This window comes from Podospora anserina, chromosome 3, assembly GCF_000226545.1.
Source record: "Podospora anserina S mat+ genomic DNA chromosome 3, supercontig 1".
Taxonomy (NCBI): Eukaryota; Fungi; Ascomycota; class Sordariomycetes; order Sordariales; family Podosporaceae; genus Podospora; species Podospora anserina.
The window spans coordinates 66,304-85,763 of NW_001914832.1; the positions used below are offsets into that span (position 1 = coordinate 66,304).

The 19,460-nt window shown below is 45.2% G+C and overlaps 7 protein-coding genes across 7 annotated transcripts; 4 read left to right on the forward strand and 3 right to left on the reverse strand.

The window, feature by feature from the left end:
- Window positions 1-237: 237 nt before the first annotated feature.
- On the forward strand, window positions 238-1,953 carry PODANS_3_180 (uncharacterized protein; the record flags this gene model as incomplete). The annotated part of the gene is made up of 1 exon (XM_001903240.1): window positions 238-1,953. One exon carries the CDS (start codon window positions 238-240, stop codon window positions 1,951-1,953), a length of 1,716 nt encoding a protein of 571 aa, XP_001903275.1.
- Window positions 1,954-2,922: 969 nt separating this feature from the next.
- Window positions 2,923-3,904, forward strand: PODANS_3_190 (uncharacterized protein; the record flags this gene model as incomplete). Its single annotated transcript, XM_001903241.1, has 4 exons — window positions 2,923-2,983; window positions 3,081-3,429; window positions 3,521-3,785; window positions 3,848-3,904. 4 exons carry the CDS (start codon window positions 2,923-2,925, stop codon window positions 3,902-3,904), a joined length of 732 nt encoding a protein of 243 aa, XP_001903276.1.
- A 7,356-nt stretch (window positions 3,905-11,260) lies between these two features.
- On the forward strand, window positions 11,261-13,102 carry PODANS_3_200 (uncharacterized protein; the record flags this gene model as incomplete). The annotated part of the gene is made up of 1 exon (XM_001903242.1): window positions 11,261-13,102. The coding sequence occupies one exon, from the start codon at window positions 11,261-11,263 to the stop codon at window positions 13,100-13,102; it is 1,842 nt and encodes a 613-aa protein (XP_001903277.1).
- A 49-nt stretch (window positions 13,103-13,151) lies between these two features.
- PODANS_3_210 (uncharacterized protein) lies at window positions 13,152-14,608 on the reverse strand (the record flags this gene model as incomplete). The annotated part of the gene is made up of 2 exons (XM_001903243.1): window positions 13,152-14,410; window positions 14,485-14,608. 2 exons carry the CDS (start codon window positions 14,606-14,608, stop codon window positions 13,152-13,154), a joined length of 1,383 nt encoding a protein of 460 aa, XP_001903278.1.
- Window positions 14,609-15,077: 469 nt separating this feature from the next.
- PODANS_3_220 (uncharacterized protein) lies at window positions 15,078-15,984 on the reverse strand (the record flags this gene model as incomplete). Its single annotated transcript, XM_001903244.1, has 4 exons — window positions 15,078-15,115; window positions 15,186-15,689; window positions 15,751-15,779; window positions 15,842-15,984. The coding sequence occupies 4 exons, from the start codon at window positions 15,982-15,984 to the stop codon at window positions 15,078-15,080; spliced, it is 714 nt and encodes a 237-aa protein (XP_001903279.1).
- Window positions 15,985-16,397: 413 nt separating this feature from the next.
- Window positions 16,398-16,585, reverse strand: PODANS_3_230 (uncharacterized protein; the record flags this gene model as incomplete). The annotated part of the gene is made up of 2 exons (XM_001903245.1): window positions 16,398-16,490; window positions 16,547-16,585. 2 exons carry the CDS (start codon window positions 16,583-16,585, stop codon window positions 16,398-16,400), a joined length of 132 nt encoding a protein of 43 aa, XP_001903280.1.
- Window positions 16,586-18,118: 1,533 nt separating this feature from the next.
- Window positions 18,119-19,171, forward strand: PODANS_3_235 (uncharacterized protein; the record flags this gene model as incomplete). Its single annotated transcript, XM_001903246.1, has 1 exon — window positions 18,119-19,171. One exon carries the CDS (start codon window positions 18,119-18,121, stop codon window positions 19,169-19,171), a length of 1,053 nt encoding a protein of 350 aa, XP_001903281.1.
- Window positions 19,172-19,460: the final 289 nt, after the last annotated feature.

The window sequence follows — 19,460 nt, forward strand, 5'->3', positions numbered from 1 at the left end:
ACTCCGAGATCGACCAACCGGGCGTGCCTGTTCAATCTTCAACCGCAGCGGTCGGCTTGATGGTTGACCACGGCGTTGGTCTTTGGGTCGGTCTGGTCACTGACTGAAATAGACATCATATTCTGCCTCGCTTCTACTTGATTCAAGAGCTTCCCACCCAGACTGAGCGTTATCTCTAGTATTTCGTTCTCTTTTTCTGCCACATCATTGACTCCAAATTTGGCCACCAGGGAAACAATGAATCACCAACACAGACGATGGCCATTATCAGCGCAGGGTGAGCGACCTCGATTGTCATTGCAGACAGCCTCACCCACTGAAAACTGTCCCGGGCTGCCCCCATACCCCGTCAATGACCAGGATGCCCGTTTACTTGTTGCGTCAAAGCTATGGGGTGAACAGAGGCGATTTTCAGATTCTTTCTCTCAAATGTCCAACGAAGCCCTCTATCACGAGTCGTTGGACAAGTTGAACCTCTCCTGCCGCACAGGCTTAAGCTTCAACTTCAGAGAACAAACCGAACAGGAAGCGCAATTTGTGGTTGATCTCGGCGGAAGTGTCACACATATCCCGTCCCCACAACCATCCCCGACATTTAAGCCGGCAGGTTTACCATCCAGGGCTGCCCTAACTTACACACCTGCCAACGCCAAAACATATCCTTCTGCGGAGTGGGAACTCACCAACGACAAACCCCAAGCGAAAGGAGATGGATTCATGCTGTGGAAGGAATACGCGCCAGTGATTCTGACGCGCCGTTCTTCCTCACTCCAGTCAGAAAGAGAGCAGGTCCTCGATGCAGTATCTAGTCTCGGCTTGAAGGGTCCTGTCAAAGGCCTTGGGAAGCTGTCAAGGCCGGTTCTGAACAAGTACTACCGCACAGAGCAAGCACTGGCAGAGTTCCTGATTAAGCAAGATCGCGTCCTACTCCGTCCGCTGCCTTCGCCAGAGACTGGGCAAAGAGAGCTGGAACGCCTAGAAACCGACCTATTCGACACATCAAAATATATGGGTAGCACAAATTATATGACCGTACTCACCTGGTCCGACGACAACCCATGGGGAACCATCACACTATTCCAAGTCGAGACCCCACTGATGGGCTCCGTCAGCCAAGGGGGGTATCTGGAATCTCAACGCCGGAAACCGCCAAACCTCCATGTCCATGTTCGGGAACCGTTTGCAACAAAGATAAAACCAGTGGCAGCGATGGAACACATACCCCAGCAGGTCCTCGTAAACATGCGCATGGATACCGCGATACGGAAGTTGGTTTTGGTTCACGAGCAAAACAGCCAGCGATTTCGCTGGATGGCCAAGGGCGAAATGGGCCACCCCTCCTATGCAACCCTATACCGGCCTGACATGACGGTGCCTATTGCCGTACAAAGGAGTCTGTACGAGCACTTGGATGCTGATGAAGCAGCTATTCTTGGCCACCACTCACAGCGCCGACCGTCCTGCCTCAGTCCACAAGCTGCCTACCAAGATAGGCAAGAGGTCACAGCGGATGGCATCGTAGCCACAATCCCACAGTTTCTCGCTCTTTTACACTCGACTCAGTCAATTGTAGAAGTTGCTTCCTCTCCCAAGCTATCCGACGAGGAGAGGGTGGAGACGACATCAGGTGAACGCTTCCGGCGGTGCTCCATGAAGCAGCCGCTCCAAGGGAAACGGCATACTGGGAGGGATGTTCACGTCGTGGTGCTGTTGCCAGCTTCTCGTTCCGCGTGGGTGGAGGAGAAACTTTTTTGGACAGACGAGCAAGGGCACCTTGCCGAGTTCAGGCAGAAACGATACAAGTCGGTAATAGATAGAGAACGGGACAGGAGAAGGGGAAGATGTTTTGGCGAGTTTTCGGGGAGAAGGGGCAGAAGCCCGGGCGTTGGGGAGATCCGGAGTCCACCGTTGAGTGCTACCCTATGCGCAAGGGACTCGGTATGGTATGAGTGATGCACAGTCAAAGGTCATGGACTTCTTGTTGGCAGATGCGCAGACAGCTTGGATACACAGGGGCCGCCAGCACGGTATCTTAATCATTGATGATGTTTCCTAGAATGCAATGACACCTTTCAGTTGTCAAGTTGCCCGGAGTCTTTAGGTACCCGGTCGAATGTGCAGTGGTATACCTACCTATCTAGGCTTTTCGCTGCTGCGATTGCCTTTATATCCTTCAATGCTACATTAGGCACCTACCTAACTAGGTAGGTATTTTGTCAATCGTCGTTCCAAAGCCCCAATAGCAGCTTTGGCACACCACGGGCTGTCTATAGGAAAACTCCTATGGCTCTTGACCGCATACAGCTCGTGTTATCGATGTTGTTCTCACCGCCAGTTCGGCGTTCCAGACTTCACCTCGACGGGGGAAATAGGGAGCTATTGAACCGCCCAAAGTAGACGCCCGGAATTGCCGTCTGTAGGTAGTTTCCAAGCCAATGGAAACCTTGCTCGGTAGTTCCCTGATGTCAAAATCAGGACATCTGATGTAGCCTTGACGTTGCACATAACGGGTGGACACTGGGCAATGGTAACGTTACTGAGATGGTTTAGCCATGGTAGAACAGCCGCAGTTCCTTACAATAAACGTTAGTGGTTCTCATTTTCTGACCGTTACTACAAGAAGGGTTCCTGTTTTGAAACTCCGTTCCCTGTTGTGGCTGCATGTCAGGGGTTTGGAAGAGCAAACCTCACCGGCTAGCACGAAGTTTTTACCGACCTTGATCGAACAACTATAATGCGGCCATGAAGATTTAGGCAAATGTCTTCCGTTGGAATTTTTCCATGAAGAGAGGCCCAGTGCGTATGGTGCCGGCTTATATATGTTCTCTTCGAGTGCAAAAATAATCCTGTGAAGAGCTTTAGCACCAGTGGCCCTTTAAGACGCGAACCACCATCAACCTCTTTGCAAAGTTTCCGATCGAGATGCAACTTTATACAGCAATCATTTTCATGTGGTCACTCCCTCAAGGGGCCCTATCCCACTGTAAGCGCTTTCTTATACTCCCTGGAAAATCAGTAAACAATACCTTGTAGGTAGCTACACATATTTCAAGCTATACTGACTACAGAAACGCTCGAAGATATCTTCCACCAATTTCTCCATAACGACACAATATTCACTCCTTTCAAGTACATCCGCCCCGTCCCTGCTGAAACGCCACTTCACATCACCGACAAGAACGACATTCGATGTAACCGAGCAGGGGCCAATGGACAGTCAACAAATGTCTTGACAATCACAGCAGGCGACACCGTGGGGTTCAAGCCTACATTTTGGATCCATCATCCCGGGGCATACGCTGCTTACCTCTCTGCCGTCCCTCCAGGAAAAACCATCTCCAATTACGCGGGTGACGGTGACTGGTTCAAGATTTGGGAGTTTGGAACATACCCCAACCTCACAGCAGAGTCGGCATATCAACAAACTTGGTACGTCACGCTTTCTTTCAACCTCCTGCCTTTTTTTTTCCTCTTGGAGCGAAGATCCGCGTGCTAATGATGGACTTGTTCCCAATTGCAGGCGATTGCTTGCAGACCCACTGACATTCCAAATCCCAACGGCCACCCCACCGGGGAAGTATTTGCTACGATTTGAGCATGTGGCACTGCATCTGGCCAGCCAGAGAGGTGGAGCCGAGTTCTACCCTTCTTGTGCCCACGTTGAAGTGCTGAACGCTGGGTGGAAGAGCACCGGTCTTAGCCCAGGACCGACAGCACGGTTCCCCGAGGCACACGAGGCAGAAGAACACGGCAAGTTGGTGTTCAATATATGGGACTTTGATGACGTGAGTGATGCCATGATACAGTCTAGAAAGATAGGTATTGGGGCTGCTGACAAAACCGACAGGTTCAACAGCTCAACAGCAGGAAGATGCCTGGCCCGCAAGTGTGGGATGGCCGCTGAATGTACAGAAATGGCATCTTGGCAATTTGGGGGCGGGTTGGGCAGCGTTCTCGCATTTTCTCCCAAGGAGCCAAGTCAGCAGGCGAGTATGCAGCCAAGAGATTTGATGCTGTGTGACGAACCCCTATCCAGAACCTCTGAAAGGATACTAGTAGAAGGCACTTCTGAACAATCCTGGTTCGGCCCAGCTAAACAGTGTACAACAAATGGCTTGTCTCAATCACAATAGTCAAGATACTAACGATTGTGACTTGTATTGCATACTGCGGAACTGTCTATCTAACACACCGGCCAGTTCCTCCGTATATATAGACCTCAGGATTCTGAACTGATCATGGCCAAGCCGCCCTGATCACGTCCTGATTGGCCCTGCTAGTGATCATGGTGATCATGCCTTGGTCACCCTGATCATCCCCTGATTGGCTAGTCCTTATCTAATCTAACGATTGGCTGAGGGCGTCCCGCGCCTCTCGTACTGTCCGTCCTGTTGGCTTAACAGTGACACGCTGGCAGGGGGTGCTGTAATTGTTGGGGCGTGGAATGTCCAATCTACTTGAAGCAAACATGGCAGGCAGCAATTGTCAAATACGGTATGAGGTGATTATTATACGAGCGAGAGTCAATAGGTAGTACGGTAGGGCCGGACTTAATAGCTTTAGGTTCTATTCCTAAAATAATATACTCTCTAATTAACCCTTAACTTAAAGCTGTTAAATGTTCTTTTTTTAACTTAAATTTTTCTATAATTCTAATATCCTCCGAAAATTAGTATTTTTAAAATATTTCCTTAATTTTTATATAATAATATATATTATTATTTTGATATGTTTATTATTATTAATTATAAGTTCTTTTAAAGTTATACTTTTTTATTTTCTTATAATAATTTTATATTTAATTTTTTAAGTTTTTATTCTAATTAGCTTTCCTATATTTTTAACCTTAATAAAATTCTAGAATTTCATAAAATTATTAATTGATAATACGTTAATGAAACTATTAATTAATATTTATTAAAATACAGCACTTATTTGTGGATTTTACAGTATGTTTTTTCTCGTGGCTTACAGCACTTAAAGGCTTTAAGCCACAGCGCCCATAACGCCCACAGCGGTCACAAGGAACTACAAAGTTTTCATACAAACCACTGTAGCCAACTGAACCGGTAGAAGTTATGGGGATTAATAAGGAGGAAAAAGAGGTTTTGGATACCTATAAAAGGCTCCCCTCCCAATATATTTGGAATGATCTTTTTCTTTCTTAAGTTCAAGTCAAACAATTAAAATCAATATACTAGTTTACTACACTTTTGCAGGGCATAGTTCCCTATACTTGCCTTCTTTCGGTGCTACCTTACACCGTCGTACCTCGCAGTTTAAGAACCCCAGAGTCTTTAGGTAATTGCTTCCGACCTACCTAAAAGGCATATAACTAGCCTGCCGACGACATATCTTAATAAGTTATAAGCCCGGACTTATACTTAAGCTCTAGCGAGTTCCTTTATTTTGCGTTCCCACAGCGGTTTCTTACCGTAAGCCCTATTCTTATAGGCTACTAAGCCCTAGAATTAAAATACTTAGCTCTATATTTATTAACTAACGCCTTACTTTCCAGGCCTTCGTCTTCCATAATAAACGAAGAGATAGGGAACGTCCCCCCCCTTCCTAACTTACCCTTAAGTATCGACCCGACCGCTTTAAGTTAGCAAATCGCTACCTAATTAAAAGCCTATTTTAAAGTCTAGTTTAATAAGTTTATAAAGAAGCTAAAAGATATAGTTATTCGTTAAAATAAAAAAATTATTACGTTATAGGTTTCCACTAGAAATTCGGTACCTCGTTTAAAGGACTCCCTTATACTAGCACCTTCGGCTACACCCACCTCCGCTTCCTTATTATCGATACCTCTTACTCTACCTACAGCTATTATTTTTTTAGTAAAGGACTTTAGTAAGTAAACCTTCTAATTAACTAAGAAAGATAAGCTTTTAGAGCTTAATAACTATCGATAATAGATTTAAGCTTTTATTATTTAATTAAGGGTTATAGGGATCCTAGACTTTATTAGTAAGCCTACCGAAATTATTAATACCCTAACGGATATATTTAAGGTTTACCTAGTCCTTACTATCCGAAATACTCTCTAGTAGGGTCCCCTTTAAACTATTAAAGCAAAAGACTCTCCGGCTACTATCTTCCTACACCTATAAATATAATATACCCTAGCTTAGCCAGTTATTCGGGATAAACTTTATAAATCCTATTACTTACTAAAATTTAATAACTCTTTTACGGTAATAGAATTTAACGCTAAAATTAATACCCTTATTTCTCGGCTTAAGGGCTTAGATATAATTATCTAGGAAACTAACTAAATTAATTATTATTTAAATACTTTAAAATATAGCTTTTTATAGTAGTATAAGCGCTATAGAGCCCTAATTCGTTATTAAACGTACCTGGGCCCGGCTAGACTACTTAGTCTTTCTTTTTTTTAGAATAACCTTCTTATAGAAACCCGGAACTTAACTATTTCGGCTACTTAAACTCTTATAGCCCTACAGTCTTAGTACTTTAAGGCCTAAAAGGATAATAAATCTCCTAAGGATAAGCCTAAAAATTCTGGATCTTTAGGGGGTTTAGGGGGTTTAGGGGGTTTAAAGAGCTCGGGAGGCTCGAAGAAAAAAAAGAAAAAGGATAAATTTAAGAAATATTCCTTACAAGACTCCTCGCCCCTAGCGGATACTATAGAGGTCTCTTTCCTAGTGGGCTTTGATTTTGGTATAGGATTCTATAATATCCTAGAAGATCCCTCCTTCAGTAAAGGAAGCCCTATAACTTACGCTTATAAGGGCCTTTGAGGCGCATAGCTTTTCGATACCGGCTTTACCGTTTATATATATAACGAAAGAAGCCTTTTCACGGACTTTTTAATACTCGAAAACCCAAGCTCGGTTCAAACAGGGGGCGGCCCTATAAGCCCAGTAGGCTAAAGTACTATAAAGGTTTATTTCTATACCGGAATTAAGAACGGAAGGGCCTATTATTCTATAATTTCGCTTTCTAAAACCCTCTATATTCCAAATTTCTTACTAAATATTATAAATAAAAAGCACCTTTATTATTCTAAAGGAGCCTTATTTTACTAAAAGATCTTCGATACTAATAAGAGGCTTATTGCCCTACTCGACTTCGATAAATCCGGATTCTTTTTAAAAGTTAAAGGAAAGAGCCGCCCCGGAAAGCACAGCTACTAATATAACTATAGCGCTTACACTAAAAATTCTAGTGATTTAAAGGACTCTAAGATTCTTACGATCTTTAAGGAATCTAAAGCCCCCGAAATTCCAGAGGGGGTTAGGGATTAAACGCTAGTTATTCTACCGGTAAGGCCTTCCAAAGAGTCTTCCAAGGAACCCTTAGTAGTACTCATCGAGGCTACTATCCTCTAGCATATACGGTTAGGTTATATAAGCCTTACCCTTCTAAAAAAAACCTCTCTAATCACCGAAGGAATGCCTAACCTATAGAAGATCCGGCCTAAGGATCTTATTTGTAAGAGCTATAATACCGCAAAAATCCTTCGTAGGCCCTCCAGGCAGGCCGTTAATGACCCTCTATTTACCCTAAGCCGGATTAAGGGAAATATTATTTCGATCAAGCCTCTTCCACTTACGAAGAAAGCCTACACCCTTATTTTAGTGGATCGGAAGACCCGTTATCGCTTCGTTCGGCCCCTAAGGTTAAAAAAAAATACCACTTAAAAGGCCCGCTTAATAATCGAAGGCCTAAAGAACTCCTTCTATAAATATTTAGGGCACTTCTATTACGACGGGGGAAAAGAAATCTTACCTTTAAAGGCCTATCTCGTAAAAAAAAGTATTAGCTTTAATACTTTAAATCCTAAAACCCTTAACCAAAACGGCTTAATAAAGTATTTTATTTATATTATTCTTAACCGATTAAAGGCTATAGTACTCGCTTTAGGCCTCCCGCCTACTCTTTAGGGCCATATTATTTAACCTATAGTCGAAATTATTAATAAAATAGCACAATCCTCTAAAGAACTCACGCCTTATTAACTTTTCTACAATAAATTACTTCCTAACTAACCGGCTTACAGGCTTAGCCTTTTAAATTATAAAGCTATTAGTACCGAGGTTATAGTATATATCCCTACTAAGAGCCGGGTTTTAAGAGAGAAGCTCGCGCTTAGAGGAGTTAAAAGCTAGCTCCTTACAATCCTTAACTACTAAACCTACCTGGTTTACTTAAACCTAAATAAAGTTATTTAGACTAACTTTATAAAGTTTTACGAAGACCCTAAAACCTAGCTTATAGGGCTACCGAACCCTATTAACCTACTAAAAGTAATAAACCGGTTTAACGACTTAAAGGATAAGCTAGATATTTAGACCCCTGTAAAAAACCTTATTTAAATACCGGATCTTAGAATTTTAGTACCCTCTATTACTATTAAAATCCTACTACCTTAAGCGATTCGGGAGTAACGTAAAGAGTTTAAGCCTATCGACGAAATAAATTATATTAAATTTATTAATTACTTAATCTCTAGGTCCTTAAAAACCTTAGTAATTTAGCCTACGGTTATATCTTTAAAGCTTAATACCTTTAAATAAATCCTAAAGCACCTTAATAAAGACTAATAGTTATAGGTAATATTTATAGAAATATAATAGTTCTTTATAATAAAAACCTTTTATTTTATTAACCGCTTAAAGGCTAAAAAGTAATTAATTATTAATCGTTAAGTCTTTAAGGAAAAAAAAAACCCGTAAGGTATTATAGTAAAGTATAAAGCACGGCTAGTTACCTAAGGATTCTAATAAACTTTAGGAATTAATTTCCTATAGACCTACGCTTTTACTATAAGCCCTCTAACCTAAAGAATTATACTAGTTATTATTACGGTATTCGACTAGGATATTAAATAAATAAATTTCGTAGAAACCTTTTTAAATTCGGAAACTAATTTCGATATATATATCGAGTTTCCGTAGGGCCTAACCGAGTTTTTTTATAGTAATTTAGCCGCTATAACCCTGCTTAAGAGAGCTAGCTAGGACCCTATAGAAAATTAAATTATACTTTTAAAAAAATTTTTCTATAGCCTTAAGTAAGCGTCCTATTTATAGTAATAAAAGGTTTTTATAATGGCCCGGGTATTGGGTTTTAAGCTATTAATTTTAAATATAATTATTTACTTTTATTTAAATTATATAATTTTTTTTATTAATTATATTAATAATTATTTATTTATAAGCCTATAGTATTTATAACTCTAGACCTTAAAGAAAATAATAGGTAATTATTACGATATTAAAGATTTCGGCCCGGCTCGCTATTTTTTAGGTATTTAAATCGAACGTAATAAGCTAAATCGTTACCTCTAGCTTTACTAAAAAGTCTATATTAACGAAGCCGTTAAATACTTTAATATTAGTATTAAGTCTATACCTTTTCCTTTAAACCCAGGGCTTACAGAATATAATAATAAGTCTGGAAGCCCTATAATACTTATAAAGTAGTACCTTTACTAGTAATTAATCGGTATTACTATATATACTATAGTCCAAACGAAACTTAATATAGCCTTTAGTATTTAGTAGCTATTATAGTACCTAAAAGTATTTACTTTAATATACCTTAAGGCTATTAAATCCCTTCTTTTTTACCTATATACTACTATAGATTTAGCTATTAGTTACGACTCGAATAAAAATTTAATACCTATTAGGTTTACGGATAGTAATTAAGCTAGGTATAAAACTAGTATTAAATTAATATACGGTTAGTTATTTATACTTATTAAAGGACCTATTAACTAGAAGTCTAAAAAAGCCTTTACGGTCTCTTTTAGTACCCTGGAAGCCGAGTTTATAGGGCTTATAGAGGGCCTTAAGGAAGCTATGTGGCTCAGGGGATTATTCTAGAAAATCGGTAGGCCTATCCACTAGCCTACCCCCCTATTATATAATAATAAAGGCTCTATTACTACTACCCATAGCAGCAAGTATAATCGCCGAACAAAATATATACTTATTAAATTCTAAAGGGTTAAGGAAGCTATAGCTACTAGAGTGGTTACTATTACTTACCTACTTATTAAGAAGATACTAGCTAATGGGCTCACTAAAGCTCTTCCGGCAGCTCTATTTAATAGATTCATAGAGCTCTTAAATCTCACTAGACCGTTCTAGCTACCCACGCATTACGGCTATAGAGGGGGTATTAAAATACAGTACTTATTTGTGGATTTTATAGTATATTTTTTCTCGTGGCTTATAGCACTTAAAGGCTTTAAGCCACAGCGCCTATAACGCCCACAGCGGTCATAAGGAACTATAAAGTTTTTATATAAGCTACTATAGCTAACTAAACCGGTAGAAGTTATGGGGATTAATAAGGAGGAAAAAGAGGTTTTGGATGCCTATAAAAGACTCCCCTTCCAGTGTATTTGGAATAATCTTTTTCTTTCTTAAGTTCAAGTTAAACAGTCAAAATCAATATACTAGTTTACTACACTTTTGCAGGGCATAGTTCCCTATACTTGCCTTCCTTCGGTGCCACCTCACACCGTCGTACCTCGCAGTCCAAGAACCCCAGAGTCTTCAGGTAATTGCTTCCGACCTACCTGGAAGGCATACAACTAGCCTGCCGACGACATATCTCAACAATATTTTATTATTATTTACGAAATTAATAATTATGAATGTCGATATGTTATAATTTGTTTATAAAATATTAATATTTACTATAATAAACCGAATTATTTAAATATTATTATACTATAGTAAAATACTATTATTATTAATAGATTAAATATTTAACTTTTACATTAAACGAAATTTATATATCGTTTTTTAATAGCTTATAAAAGTATTAAGACTTTAAGCTTAATAATTAATTTTTAAGTAATAAAATTATTAATAAAAGACTTATTAAAATAAATTTCCGTAAACTAATTATTACATTATTTTGTATTTATTTAATAAGTTTATAAGTTAAAGTTAATAAAGTAAATAATTACGTTAATTCTATTATTATACGAGGGAGGGTTTCCAAATAGCACGGTAAGGCCAGACCTAGTGGCTCAGGTCCTACTGCTAAGGTAATAGTTTTGCTTATAGTGGGTCAAGATGACCAATCCACAGCAATATGCTGCTGTTGGTAGCTAGCGTCGGCGATCAATCACATCTTTCCTTCATGTTGTGCAAGGGGCAAAATCCTTGCGGCCGAACGAAAATATTCCCTCCTCTTATCCCCTTCCAGCCCTCCCAGACATCATCAGTGAACTGCGTGTCATTGTCTCTACCTACCTTATCTACTCAACAGCATGGAGTACGATCCATTCAACCCCGAACACCAACCCAAAAGCGAGCCACAAGTGGCTGTGACGGAGGCCTATACCTTTAACCAAGGCCCAGAGAAACACGAGACCGGATTAGCTCAGAGTCAGGCCTGGTGGCACGCCTGGTGGTTAGAAGTAGTGTCTATGGTTGTCACTATTGGATGCTCAGTCGCCATCATCGCTATTCTCTGTGCATTCAACAGGCGTCCGATTACCGACTGGACCGACAAAAGCAAACTTGCGGAAATCATCAGCCTTCCAACGACGTTGTCTATATTGGCGACAGCTGCGAACGCCACAACCACGCTCGTCCTCGGCAGTGCTATCAGCCAGTACAAATGGGTGTATTTCAAGGCCAAGAATCGTTCGTTGGCTGATCTGGATCTGTTGGACGGGACCAGCAGAGGGACCCTGTGGAAATGCCTGGAGCTATTAGTGAAGAGGATGAAGACACTGGCGAGCTTAGGTGCTATTGCCATGATCCTGTCACTCGCCGTCGGTCCATTCTATCAACAGACGGTCCAGCTTACCGAGTGGGATGTGCCAAGTGACGACGGGAAGGCCTCATTTGGGCTTGCTCATCAGTACATCGCTAGTGGGCGTCCAAACTTTGCCGCCGGCGGTGGTGCTGACGCCAGTTTGCCAAGTGCCTTCCAAGTTGAAGCTGCAACTGCCGACAGCCCGATGCAGGGTGCAATCTACAGAGGGTTATTCAACCTTGATGGCCCTGCTATATTCAACTGTACCTCGAACTGCACATGGCCAGATCCCGGGGCGAGCAAGCCCTATGTCTCGCTAGGCTTTCGCAGCGATTGTGCGAATGTCACAGAAGCAACTCTGCGTGCTTCAGGGTGGGACGATACCATCGAAGGTTCCCCTCGAGGTATAAATATCACGACACCGGGAAATGTCACATTGGACACCCGCTTCTCGTTCACTTCGTACCAACCCGTTGTTGTTGTTGCAAGCAAGTCCCTCCTTTGGCACCAGATCAAAAACATCAATACCTCTCCATTCGACTGGACTGGTGATACTGTGGGTCACACTATTGCTCGCATGGCTGTATTTCGATCAGAGTTGGATCCTCGCAACTTTGAACTCGTCAGCAGCAAGATGCAGGTTACCGAATGTGACCTCAGCCTTGTCGCCTATCGCTATTCCGATATCTCTGTATCCGACAGCAAACTCACGATCGGAAAGGAAGAGTTGATTCGGCTTCAGTCTGGCGTTGTAGAAAGACAAGATGACGGGAGGTTCATCGGTGTTTTTGACACAGTGGTGGATTCCTCCACAACGACAATTCCATTAAAGGTGTCCTTGGCAGACATTGGGGCCCTCACTTTGCTTTTCACCTCAACACGATTCATGGGCACGCTTTATGCAGGCGAGCCGCCCGATCGTAGTCGGATTCATCGGCCTTCCGGCATGGGGGATGCCTTTCTCGGAGGTGACATCACTGACCAACTTGTCATTGAAAGATTTGAAAGAATGGCGGAGAGCATGACTCTTCAGTTGCGGTCAACCAGCGATGTAACCGCTACCGGTATTAGTGTCTACTCTATTGTTCACTACAAGGTTGAGTGGGCATGGCTTGTTCTCCCGCTGGCAGTGCAGCTAATTACACTGGTTTTCTTTTTCTGGGTCCTTGTCAGGAATCACCACAGTGGACTGCAGCATTGGAAAGACTCGGCACTTGCTGTCGTCAGTCACAGTCTACAGGCGGCGGATGAAGACATTCACCAGGTGGAAGTGATTGGACCCATGCATGTTGAGAAGATTCAGGAATTAAAAGACTGGGCCAATCGGACAAAGGCAAAACTGCTGTAGAATACCTAGACTCGTAGCTTCAGGCTGGATAGGTTACCCAATAAAACCACTACACAGAAGTGTCAGGTACCTTGCTCTTCTTGTACTCACCTCTCACTACCCGGTCACAAACATCCTTCAACACTCCTCCAACCCACTTAAAGTCCTGCAAGTCAAGGTAAACCTGCGCGCTGAGCCTGGCCCACCACCTTCCCTGAAAGACAAAGACTGCTACAAAAGTCTGATACTCCTCCATGAGCGTGCCGAGGACGTAGGAATGAACTGCTGGTTCCTCTCCACTTGCCTCGATATCCTCTGCCGGTAAAGGCAACGCCACATTGGTCATGGCGCATGCAGACATCGTTCCCTCCTTGTTATCCAATACCTCAGTTCCCAACGCCTCCGCCACCAGCCTGCCCCCTTCCCTTGCCATCTTGATCAGCTCGTCTCTAATTCTCACCTCACCACCAAGAACTTCTTCCCTCCACTTGATCGCGTCTTTGACACACAGGTAAGGCGCGTTATCCACCGTCCCCACAAACTGAAAGCCGTTCACGAAATAGCCCTTCCCATTGGGCGGCAGCGGGTTCACCCTTCTCAAGTTCCCACCCTGCAGTTCAGCCGCCTCAAACCCATGCGAAGTCGGCACCGTCGATCTGATCAGTCCTTGATTCCTCAAAGGGACGTAAAAGACTGCACAACCCCTCGGCACATGCAACCACTTGTGACAGTTGGACACAAAAAAATCTGGATCAACCTCGCCGAGGTGATTAAGCTTTACCATGCCTATCCCCTGCGCGCCATCAACGAGCGATAGAATCCCATGCCTCTTGCATGAAGCAGTGATGGCTTCGAAAGGGAACCGGACCCCGGGATTCGAGCTGACCACATCAAATAGCGCCAGCCTGACTCTCCTCCCCTCCTTTTCCACCTCTTGCACCGCTTTCTCAAAGTTCTCAACGATATCCCCGTCTGGACAGGGGTATAGAATGGGCACACATCGACTGTGAACCAATCCACGGTTGTACTCCACCACATAATCCACCGTCTTTGCACACCCGCCGTAGATAGTCTCAAAGAACAGGATCTCGTCTTTCCCATCCTTGTTCCACACGATGTTACGGAGCACCGTGTTGACGCCCATGGTGGCGTTGGACACAAAGACGCATGTCTCCGTTGGGACACCCAAAAGCTTGGCCACGGCAGCGCGGGACTCATCGAGGAGCTGAGGGTATGTATATCGGATGAAGGGATCGGGCTTCGCTTCTGCTTGGTCTTGATATTGCCTCATCAAGTTGCGGATGTGGGAGGGGATGGTGCCAAATGAGCCTGCCACGGTGTCAATAAGTCGATTGTTTGCAGTCTGGCTAAAAGGAGGAGCAAAGACCGGGAGATGGACGAACCGTGGTTGAGATTGCGGTACGAAGGATCGAACAAGAATTCAGAGTCGCGAAGGGCGCGGCCAAACTTGACAGGTTCAGACCTGGTCCGGCCGCATGTGGGTAACTCTGAAGTGGTGTCGCCCATGATGACTTGGTGGTTGACTGGGATGCCCGGAGTACTAGGAATGAAGCAGTTCAGATCAGGGTGGACAATATAATAAGCATGCCCTAATAACTCGTCAAATGGATTGGTTGTCATGAGTCAAGGATGACTCGACGTCAAATAGTGAAACCCTTGCACTTGGATCCTCGACTGATCTACACCCCCACTTGCCCGGTCAACGGTTTTGGGCCAAGTTGGTACCACATCTCTCCACACTGGACTTGCATCGTGCATAGCTTGGATAATAACGTGATACCGATTGTATTCCAAAGGGCGGACTCTTCACAGTGCCCCATGTCCCGGTGTGGGGACGCCGCCAGTCGGCTAGAAAGGGGTTTGTGTTCACAAACTAGCAAGCCGCGGCCAGCCGAGCAACCCTTCAACATGAAAAAAGACCACTCAAGCTCGGCTACGCTTCCGAATACTGAGGTAATCAAAACCCCTCACTGGTTCAGTGCTTCTTGTTTTGAGCATAGAAGAAATTGGCACCTAAAAGATATCATGAGCGACTGCTGTGGCAGGTAATATATGGCGTACTTTGGTTGGAAAAATGACTCACCAACAGGAACAAGCCCATTCTCTGCAGCCCATTCTCTCACCCCTTTCGTGTCTTTGTCTCCATCATTGCCAACGTCATATCCCCAATGCTTTCTTGCACTCGGCCGCGACAAGTGCAGCTTTTCAGTAGTACCGTTGGCAGGGGCAAATGCCAACAGAACATACCGATGTTTCCCAGTCTTCTCGGGCGGTGATGGAGGCTTGTACCCCATGATCTCATCAGAAAAGGTAGGGCTAATCCCAGATGAGGTCGGCACGCCTATTGCGATCCAATGGCAAAACTCGGACCATTTCGGATCATCGCGCGATGGAGCATCCGGATCCGTCATGGCGATAACGTAAGTAACGCCTTTCTTCCAGAGGGTAGGCTTGGATGCCATCAGTTTCACTGAAGGGGCTGATTCGAGCAGGGAAGGTTCGAGGGTGTTGCCAAGGTCGGCGTGAGTGTGATGATGGGAAGACCATGTGGCGTTCATCAAAAGTGAAGGAAGAAAATCGTCAATGACTATGGTGAAGCTCAGCATCTACCCTGGTGATCAACATGAGTTCTGATAATATAAACTTACCAGTAGGGATGATTTCGGCATCCTGGAGCCTACGGTGTAGTACCTCACGTTAGTTTGGTCATCTAGGAGCAAGCGGTCAAACATATCGTACGCTTTCTGTACATCGTCTTGGGTGTTCCAGATACTATTACCGGTCTTCGGGAGAGGATGCTGCTCGTTGACAATAACAATTGCCCCAGCAGCAAAGGGTCCAATGAGTATAAAGAGGTGCAATAGGAGGCTGTACAATGTCATTATGGTTATTTCTCTGCTTGGTGCAAAATCCTGAAGTGAGCTGGACACGAGGTAGATACCTAGAATGAATGCAAACACCTACCTACACAAAGCTCAGTTGAGCAGTGGACCCAAAATGATGTCACCATTTCTACCTTAGCTGCATCACCCGAGCCCCACCTCCAACAGAACTGTATGCAACTGCCAAAATAAACTGCAAACGCTGGTGATTTTCCCCACTTCTCATGGTGCATTTACACATGAAGGATATGAGCAAGCTCAAGTACACAAATACCATGAATTTCACTACCTCATACCTCATGTGTAATTATCGATGAAGAGTGATCTTCTCTGTGATACCTATGCAACTCTATAGGTAGGTGCGGCGGTAGCCCGCGCTTATCTAATCATTCCTCGCAATAGAAAGCATCCTCTTATTGTGAATAGCCTTGGCTAAACATATATGTGCCCACATGCACCGTCCATTTAGTGGGGACCAGGCTCGCAGTCGGGAGCGTCGATGGCCTCTGTCAACACCGTTAGAACATGCATAAGTAAAGGCAGCAGGAGTGAGAAGGCGTACTGCACTTGGCATCGCAGTCCTTGTTACATTGAACAACATCGGGGACGTTGACGCAAATCTTGTAGAGGCAATCTGAGATGCAGGTCCAGAAAGCCTCAGGAAGCTTAACGCAAGGAGGCTGGTCCTGCGGAGCTGGAGCCGGAGCAGCAGCGGCAATGATGGCAAGGGCAAGGACCCCGAATGATATGGCGAAGCGCATCTTGGGCGTAGAGGTTGTGGAGTGTGTGTTGGTTGATGAGTTCAATGTAGTAGGTTGTCGAGAGGGGAAAACAGCCGCATGTAGTGCTTGAAATAGTTGGCCCAAGGAGCAGGAAGCAACCGCAGACTTTGGGGAGGTGAATTACCTAACCCAAGATAGTTGCTCCCGTGATGGAGCGCTGCATCCCAAGTTCTGATATCTTTTTAGGATGTGTTTCCGACTTTGACCCTCCTGACTTGAGTTAAGTGGGGTAATGATAGTAAGGGAATTGCCGTGCATATCCGCCCATCACATGCTTCTTATCATTAGAAGAAATGACTGCGTCCCATATACTAATAACCTGCTAGCATACCTACCCCTTCGGTGACGAATGCCCCAGGTCAGTTCTGGCCCGGGCCACGATCAGGGTGATATTCGCACATCAAAGCGGATTTACATGAGGCAGTTACCTACCTAGGCGGGCAGTCATGTATTATTTTCTTCTGATTGAATATTCCAACTGTTTCTGAGCTAGACCTTCATCTCCCAACGCACAGCAACACTACAAGTTTGTTGTTCTTGGGGTGGCAAAGGATGACAGGTCTGAGGCTGAGGATGAGGGGGAAGATGATACGTCGGTGACAGTGGTGGGCAACAACAGACCGACTCAAGGGTTGGCGCATAGGAAGGGTGGGCGTCCAGAGTACAGATGATGCTCACAGTGTATACCTGGGCATCATGTGCTTTCATGTTGGTACGAAGCTGGGATAGGTACGCAGGTTGATCGAATCAAGAGTGCTTGGAATGTGCTATTTCAGGGTTTGAAAAGGGCTTGCATTGAGGTGGTCCTGTGAAAGTTCTCATCACAAGAAGGCTTCACATGTGTTCATAATCATGTCAATCACCGTTACCTGACTCTATTTTTACGTCCGACTAACCCCCTTTCCGTCTCTTTTGCTTTTCTTTCGGCACCCGGATGATTTGTGGCTCCAGCAGCCAACCAAGGCTACACTACAAAGTGCCTATTGCCTTGGCAGCAGCTCTAGTTCAACGCCCACTAAACCCTTCCCAAGAAGACGTACCGAAGACTACCCCCTCACCGTGGGATTCACTGCACGTTTCCCGCTTCTTCTGCAGTTCTGGGAGCGGTTTCGGCACGTCTGCCATGCCAAAGCCGAGCCCGCACCATCTTACTCTAGGCTAGGGAGGTGGGACGTTGGTTGCATTTTCTGGGGAGGGGTTACAGCGGACCCCCCCAGCCCCTGTCAATAGCCTCACGGATGGTACTGATGATGCCTTCAACTTGGGGTATATAACAGCGTTGCGGCTTACACCTGGCTTCCAGATAGCTCATCCTCACTCTCACCCTCTCGGCCACAGCAGAAGGAGGAGAAATGAAGCCGTCACGATTTCTCTTCGCGCTCCTCCCCCTTGCCGCCGCCGCCAGGGGAGGAAGTTTCCGTGGCCTCTCCCACATCGCCACAGAAATCTTCTCCTTCCCCCCCACCAACCCGATCTTCATCGAGAACCTCCTCGTCCTCCCCGACGCCCGCCTCCTCCTCACCTCCTTTGTCCACTTCGGCCCAGACACCAACTCACCGCTCCACATCCTCAACCCTGTCACCTCCTCCGTCTCGGTGGTGACCACCCTCCCCAACTCCACCTCCCAGACCGGCATCGCCAAGTTATCCGGCGCAAACCGCTACGCCGTCACCGCTGGAATCCTCGGGGACAACTTTGAGTTTTTGAACAACACGGTCAACGTGTACGTCGTGTCGCTGGGGTGGAACGCGTCGAGCGCGACGGTGGTGGATACAATCCCCGTTCCCGGGGTCATTAGTGCGAACGGGCTCGTGGCGGTGGGGAACGTCGTTCTCAGCGCCGACTCCCGGGGCGGGAGGATCTTGAGGGTCGACACCGTCACCCGGACGAGCAGCGTCGCTTTTGCGGACCCGTTGCTGTTTGGGGACCCGGCAAACGTGAGCGGGTCTCTGGGGATCACGGGGGTGAACGGGCTGTTTCTCAAGCGGCACGGCGGGCAGAGATGGGTGTATTTCACCAATAGTGCGAGGGGGGTTTACGGACGGTTCAAGGTCAACAGTTTGGGCCATAAAGTCGGGAGTGTGGAGGTGTTGATGACGGCGACAAGCGATGATCCTGTTGGGTTTACGAACTCGCTGGATGACTTGGTGGTGGATGGGGATGCGGATGGTTATATTGCCTGGCAGGATCGGTCGTTGCTCAAGGTGAAGCGATACAACAACGGGACCACTGCGCAGACAATTGTTCTCGGGCCTGGGGGTGTTGCAACTGGAAATACGGGCATCACATTGAGGACGCCCACGTCCGTTGCCCTGGGCCTTGACGGGGGTCACATTTATGTTGGAACAGGAGGTGCTGTAGCCGGAAATCTGACCGGAGGACAGGTGGTCAAGGTTACGATCTAATTATGAAGATATGGAAATTCACAGATAGCTGCCAGGTACATGGTGTTTATGAGAAATGAATGATAAGACGGCTGAATATGACATCCTTTAGACAAGTGAGAGTGGCATGACCCGGTTCCCGGCGTGCGGAGTAGCTTCATGGAGGAAAAAAACCCCCAATTGGTCACCACTCAAGCTTGCCGCCAAGAATGCGGGCAAGCTCACGCTGGGGAAATGGATTCATTTACCCGGCATTTGACGACCGTGGAAGCTGTGATTTCGCCGTCGGTATACACATCCGATCTCCGAG